The sequence below is a fragment of the Salvelinus sp. IW2-2015 genome, linkage group LG37, assembly GCF_002910315.2.
Source record: "Salvelinus sp. IW2-2015 linkage group LG37, ASM291031v2, whole genome shotgun sequence".
In the NCBI taxonomy this organism is placed as follows: domain Eukaryota; kingdom Metazoa; phylum Chordata; class Actinopteri; order Salmoniformes; family Salmonidae; genus Salvelinus; species Salvelinus sp. IW2-2015.
The window spans coordinates 246,172-252,907 of NC_036876.1; the positions used below are offsets into that span (position 1 = coordinate 246,172).

Genomic DNA, 6,736 nt, shown 5'->3' on the forward strand with positions numbered 1-6,736 from the left:
ATTGTTCTATCTGTGGTAGCAGTATGCAAATGAACGTCTCTATCGCTGATGCGATTCGGTTCCCGACGTTCAGCAAAAAAATCCATTCAAAAAGAGCCATTCGTTCGTCAACGATCCATTACTATTCCCGGTTGGTTCAACGTAATTTCATTGAAACAACGTTGATTCAACCAGTGTGTGCCCAGTGCACTGTTTTCTAGCTGGCACCATCCATCAATCCATCCAAAACGTCACCTTTTTAAACTCCAGTGCCGTCCGCGCTTTGCAGGTCTTACCCGCGCCCCCCTCCTACCTTCCCCATTCTCCCGCTTGACAACAGCGGGGAGAATTGGACCATGTGCCATGAAACGTGCCCACGGCGGGGCTGTGGGAAAGTTCGGGGGAGAGAGAACCCACACATTGTCATGGTAATGTCGGTGGGTCGAGGTGTTGGGGGCGGGAGGCTGTGGTACTTAAAACCCACACGGGGAGAGTACTTTTACCCCTGCTTCTATTCTATTTTCTTTCACTCAGTGTTTCTCCATTCGTCACCTAGCCATTAAAACAGTACAAACGGAGTTCTGTGTGTGGGTAGCCTTCAACTGCCAGAAGTCAAATCTAGCGTCATTTGGTTAATTGCGTGCAGACTCTGCCCACGGGAGATTAGGACACCGATAGTGTGGACTGTGCAGCTGAGCTATCAATTGGTCTGCTGGTTTGGTGTGCGCTCTGCAGCGCGAGGATGACGGCCTCCAACATGGAACATGGGGGAAATGCTCCCGAGAAGAATTTTAACGCCAAAGATGAACGAAAGGTAGGCTTGCAATTATCTTGGCCTATACGCAATAATTTCGATAATAATTTTCGATAACTGGGTAATACATCAAGGTAAGGGTTATGCAGGAATTGTGCAAAGTATCCCCCCCCCCCCCCGATTAAAATCCTTAATTGCCTGATGCAAATGAATGGATGCATATCCCACTACTACATTTAATAAGATGCATTTCTGCAATGTGTAGAGACAGTTGGTTCAGTTTGCAGACTTTGCAAAAGGTTTGGCTGCAGGTGTTTGAATTCCCTTCAATAGGGTCTAGCTGCAGACTCATCACTTTATTGTAGTATCAAACGGAGTAACATTTCTCATATTTCATTCCAAAACTAAAATTGAGAGCTTGGGACCATAAGGTTTTACCTACAAAAAGATGATTCTGAGATAATTGCCTTTAAAGTACCAAACCCACATTACCCCAGCTCAATTGATTAATACTTAAACAGAGGCATTAGTTGTAGTGTTGATTTAATTGACAGCTGCGGAAGCCTCTGATAGAGAAGAGGAGGCGGGAGCGAATCAACTGCAGTCTTGAGCAACTGAAGGGGATCATGGTGGACGCGTATAACCTAGATGTGAGTACACCCACACATATGCGTAGACACACAATGAGAATATTTTTGATAAACCACAAAACTTTCATAAAATTTGCATGATCTTCTTCCCTTTCTAACTCTGACTTCTGTTAGCAATCTAAACTGGAGAAGGCTGATGTACTGGAGGTTACTGTCCAACATATGGAGGGTCTACAAAAGGGTCATGGTAAGCACATACAGACACACACCATCACTTTCATCAACGACAGAATATCGTAGCCCACTTTTAATGCAATATTCTTCCATTGTTCCAAGTTCTAATGGAACATACAGAGCTGGTTGTAAATTATATTCCAGTGATGCATGGGCTAATGTAAGCATTGGAACCAATAATATGTATAAACCCTGGATTGCTGATGCTAGGTAATTGCAAATGAGAGGCTTTGAAGCCACCGGCCGCCATATAGGTACTCCTCCGAAGGAGCAGTCTATACTGGAATTCTCCAGTGTATATATAAAAATAAAAAGAGACAAAGTTACTCCTGAATGGCGCAGTGGTCTAAGGCACTGCATCTCCGTGCAAGAGGTGTCACTATAGTACCTGTTTTGAATCCAGGCTGTATCACATGATTAGGAGTCCCATAGGGAGGTGCACAATTAGCCCAGCATCATCCAGATTTGGCCTGAGTAGGCTGTCATTGTAAATAAGAATTTGTTCTTAAATGACTTGCCTAGTTAAATAAAGGTTAACATATATTTTTTTAAAGTGTATTTAATGAAGCATTTCTTTGTTGTAGTGGGGACAGAAATTGGTACTCTAAAAAAAGAAATATGTTTATAAATATTTTTGTTTAAATTCAGGTGGCATATCATTTTAAGGTGTGTGTATAATCTTTTTTACAACGGAGGAACACTAAAATGGCTGTGGTGGATTCTAAACAGCGCCCCCTGTTGGTAATCTAAGGTTAATACATATAATTGATTGGAACCCTTATAGTGGGTGGGATTATCATGCGTTGTCAATCATTGACTAATGTGTCCCAATAGGGGTCCTTCACTCTACATATCAATGAGCTCCTATTGGGTAAATTCAGGAAACATGTTTGACAGCTCATGACAAACTGGAATTCAAAGCATCCAGGGAATGAGATAGAACCCCCTCCACTACCCTGATCACATTCACCAGTTGAGAACTGATTTATTTTATTTGTTATATAAAGTAATACATTTCATTGACAGATATAAATGTGTTCACCCAGCTCACTGCATATTCATCAGTGCATAACACCATCAATATTCTGCATTCCCGATGATATTGTAACTAGGCATTGCAGTGGTGGCTGGTGGGAGGAGCTTTAGGAGGCGGGCTCATTTGTAATGGCTGAAATAGAATTGATGGACCGGAGTCAATCATGTGGTGTCCAAGCATTTCGCTACAGTCGCATTAACCTCTGCTAACCATGTGTATGTGACCAATAAAATGTGATATGTATGTTGTGTTTTATACCATCCCATTAACTCCATTCCAGTCGTTACAATGAGCCCGTCCTCCTATAGCTCCTCCCACCAGCCTCTGATGCATTGTAGGTCGTACTAAACCTGACTGAGTTGTTGCTCACCCCTGACTCACTGCTACCCTGTGGTTCTTCTGTATTTAGGTCCCGGCATCCCTGCTGGTCCCAGCGTCGGGTTCCAGTCCCGGCAGCGCTACAGCAGTGGATACATCCAGTGTATGCAGGAGGTCCATAACCTGCTCTTGGGCTGTCCAGGCATGGACAAGCCTCTAGGGGCCCAGCTCCTCAATCACCTCCTTAAGTCTCTGCCCCACATCAGCTCAGAGACTGGGCCTGGAAACACTGGTGGCAATGGGCCTAATCGGACCCCAACAAGGCCTATCACTGGTGGGGTCAATGGGACCAAGGGGGTGAATAGGACTCTGATAAGGGCCATTGGTAATTGTAATGGTAGTATTGGTTGTGGTGGTAGTAGTAATGGTGCTAGTCCCAATTCTGGACCTGGATCCCCTCCCCAGTCTCCGCTTTCACTGCCTTCTGGAGGCGTAGGTCTATTCCGACCTCGCCGTTTACAGATGCATCATGCCTCGCCGCCGTTGACCACGCCCACAAGATGCCCCCCGCTCCATGCCCCCCACAGGCGGGTGCATTCTGGGAGAGATGGGAGGGAGCAGCTGCCTGCCTCCTCCCCTTCTAGCCCACCCAACCTCCCCCAGCCAGGGGTGTTTCACCCCGCCCCCCTGCCCCCTTTCTTCGGCCCTGTGGGAGACCCCTCTATGTGGAGGCCTTGGTGAAAAAAGAGGGGACACGCACACCTTTCATCACTTTAAGACCCCTGAGTGTTTCCTGACCCTGTGATCTGAGTGTAAAAATGCCAATATGGCAGCAGACCACCTAGGGCCTGGAGTTTTTCCCAGTCACCTCATGCTGGTGGTCAGGAAAAACTCAGGGACTCTTTGTTTTTTATCTAATTCCATCTCATGGGATCGCTCAACTCTGTTGTTCCTGGGTTGAGTGCAGAAGTCAGGAAATAAAGATCTGGGTGGATCTACAAGTTTCACTTCCTGTAAAATTGAACCCAATATGTTGTGGTGTGATTGAGAGATGCATCAGCCCTCTAGGAACATGTCTTTAGTGCTCTGCTATATTATGCATTGCCAGCAGTTCTATGGTCTCATTTTTTGTTTAAATGCTTCACATTTGTTACATTTTAGACATAAATTATATTAGTTTTTTTATGAGATTGGCCAGAAGTAAGCATTGTTTTTACAATTTTATTGTTTTCTTCCAAGTATTTCACTGGTGTTCATTTTGTTTTCGATGTGTAGAAAATGGTCACAGAATGTAGAATTTGTTTTGTCACACTGATGATAAATTGATTGATTGATTTATTAATTAAACAGATTTGATTAATTGATTCAGATCTAATGTTTGTAATTACAATGAATTGCTTACTTTGGAAATGTTTTCATCCTTGTATATTACAAGAAGATGGTCTGTTTCATATTGAAACTGCTAAAATAAAGTGTGTGCTGGATCTTTGTTGTTCAGAATTGAATAAAACGGCATTAAAACAATAGTAAATGTGAACCATCTTTTTTATGCTGAAGTTATGAATAGTAAATCATATAAATACCATTATATTGTATGGGTTAAAAATAATATATAAAAATCGGTCTAGAAAGTACTCTAGTTCCATGAACGTGAAGCGTAGCACAGGATAGCGTGGCCGAGCGGTCTAAGGCGCTGGATTAAGGCTCCAGTCTCTTCGGGGGCGTGGGTTCGAATCCCACCGCTGTCAGGCAAGCTTTTGACCGCACTTAATTTGGCCTGACCGTAGGAATAACCTTTTACCGAACGCCCCATTGCCAACTGCGAATACCAGTTCGTAGTTGAAATATGCTATAAATCATGTATCTTTAATACTTACCGGAAACAGTTGTCACTTGTCGCATAAAATAAATAAATATACTGTATATCCGTGATGTCCGCAGTATACATTCGGAAGCCAAAAATATTTCACCACTAGATGTCACTGTTGCATTGATAATACATTTGTTAGGAATCCCTGGCTTGTCTGTACGTTCAATGGCATTTTCACCTACTTTAAAACCACTAACTGTTCTCATAAACCAGATTGGTTGATTTATGTTAACTATTAGGTTTATATATAGTACCAGTCAAAAGTTTGGACACACCTACTCATTCAAAGGTTTTTCTTTATTTTGACTATTTTCTACATTGTAGAATAATAGTGAAGACATCAGAACTATGAAATAACACATGGAATCATGTAGTAACCTAAAAAGTGTTTAAACAAATCGAAATATATTTCATATTTAAGATTCTTCAAAGTGGCCATCCTTTGCCTTGATGACAGCTTTGCACACTCTTGGCATTCTCTCAAACAGCTTCATGAGGTAGTCACCTGGAATGCCTTAAAATTAACAGGTGTGCCTTGTTAAAAGTTCATTTGTGGAATTATTTTCCTTCTTAATGCGTTTGAGCCAATCAGTTGTGTTGTAAATAAAAAAATAAAAACAAAGAATAAATCATGATAAACAAGATGGGTTGAGAGCTACAGTGCGTTCAGAAAGTATTCAGACCCTTGACTTTTTCCACATTTTGTTACATTACAGGCTCAATTGTTATTTTCCCTCATCAATCTACACACAATACACCATAATGACAAAGCAAAAACTATTTATAAAAAAATAAACTGAAAAATCACATTTACATAAGTATTTAGACCCTTTACTCAGTACTTTGTTGAAGCACCTTTTGCGATTACAGCCTCGAGTCTTCTTGGGTATGATGCTACAAGCTTGGCACACCTGTATTTGGGGAGTTTCTCCCATTCTTCTCTGCAGATCCTCTCAAGCTCTTCCAGGTTGGATGGGGAGCATCACTGCACAGCTATTAAAATACACTGTTTTGCAATGAACGTCTACAGTAACTTCAACAGCACTGTCTGGGGTAGCACCATGGTGTAGGCGTCTGGCTACATTGACTTCAATACCAAACCTAGGAGGCTCGTAGGCCTTCCATAGACATACATGGTAATTATGACCACTTCCGGAGGACGTCCTCCAACCAATCAAAACTTTTGCAGTATGAACTGACATGTTGTCCATCCAATCATAGAATTAGGATCAGAGAACGAACCTAGTGAGTTGTATTGGGATTGTTCCACAGAGCATTATGAGGGTTCTATGTGTTGAGAAGCTTGGTGACATTGTTGGATAGAGATTAAGAGTGAAAAGTGATAGTTGAGCATTTTTTTTATATTATTCAAATCAATTTACAGGAGACGGAGAAAGTATATTATACTTATATATATATATACTATACTATATTATATTTTCTTGGTTTTAGAACTTTATTTTTGTGTCTAGTTAGTGCAATTTATTTAAATTTGCCTTGCTAACTTCAGTAGCTAGCTAGCTACCAGTGCGAGTGTGCAGTTTTCTCCGCCAGAATGGTACAGCAGAATAACCAACGCTGCCGAAAATGTTGTGGACTTTTTGTTGAAGAACCCCTTTCATTCTCTTGGGTACACGGTGCGAATTAAAAGTGAGGGTCGACCTCTGCTTTAGATCAGTTTCATGAAGAAGGAGGAAAAGGTGAAGGCTTTCAATACCACCTGGTGTCAAAAGTATAACGTTAGCTGGTTAACATGGAGCCTTTCATCAAGCTGCCTGTATTGCTTGCCTTGCCTGCTTTTTGGAAGGTCTGAGACCTGGTCGAAAGGTGGGTACAGGGACCCGAAGAACACCAATCGTTCCGCAGGCAGCATATAAATGCCCATATCAGATTCAAGCTTCAGGGAAAAAGCTGCATCGATCATGACGCAGGTCTGCGTATTCAAACTGCGCGAC

The 6,736-nt window shown here is 42.1% G+C and overlaps 1 protein-coding gene and 1 non-coding gene across 3 annotated transcripts; both read left to right on the forward strand.

Annotated features, from left to right (window-relative positions):
- Positions 1-161: 161 nt before the first annotated feature.
- On the forward strand, positions 162-4,431 carry LOC111960060 (transcription cofactor HES-6-like). 2 transcript variants are annotated; one of them, XM_023981968.2, is made up of 4 exons: positions 162-793; positions 1,288-1,383; positions 1,498-1,570; positions 3,003-4,431. In XM_023981968.2, exons 1-4 carry the CDS (start codon positions 722-724, stop codon positions 3,650-3,652), a joined length of 891 nt encoding a protein of 296 aa, XP_023837736.1. In that variant the 5' UTR covers positions 162-721; the 3' UTR covers positions 3,653-4,431. The 2 variants fall into 2 exon arrangements, with proteins under 2 accessions (XP_023837736.1, XP_023837737.1); XM_023981969.2 differs by having other exon boundaries at positions 704-793; positions 1,264-1,383.
- Positions 4,432-4,577: 146 nt separating this feature from the next.
- Positions 4,578-4,659, forward strand: trnal-aag (transfer RNA leucine (anticodon AAG)). Its single transcript has one exon. It is a non-coding gene; the product is annotated as a tRNA-Leu (tRNA).
- The last annotated feature ends 2,077 nt before the right edge of the window (positions 4,660-6,736 follow it).

Coding starts and splice junctions, on each gene's coding strand:
- LOC111960060 (XM_023981968.2), top strand. CDS start 722: ATGACGGCCTCCAACATGGAACATGGGGGAAATGCTCCCGAGAAGAAT. Junction 794..1,287: donor ACGCCAAAGATGAACGAAAG/GTAGGCTTGCAA, acceptor TTTAATTGACAG/CTGCGGAAGCCTCTGATAGA. Junction 1,571..3,002: donor GGGTCTACAAAAGGGTCATG/GTAAGCACATAC, acceptor TTCTGTATTTAG/GTCCCGGCATCCCTGCTGGT.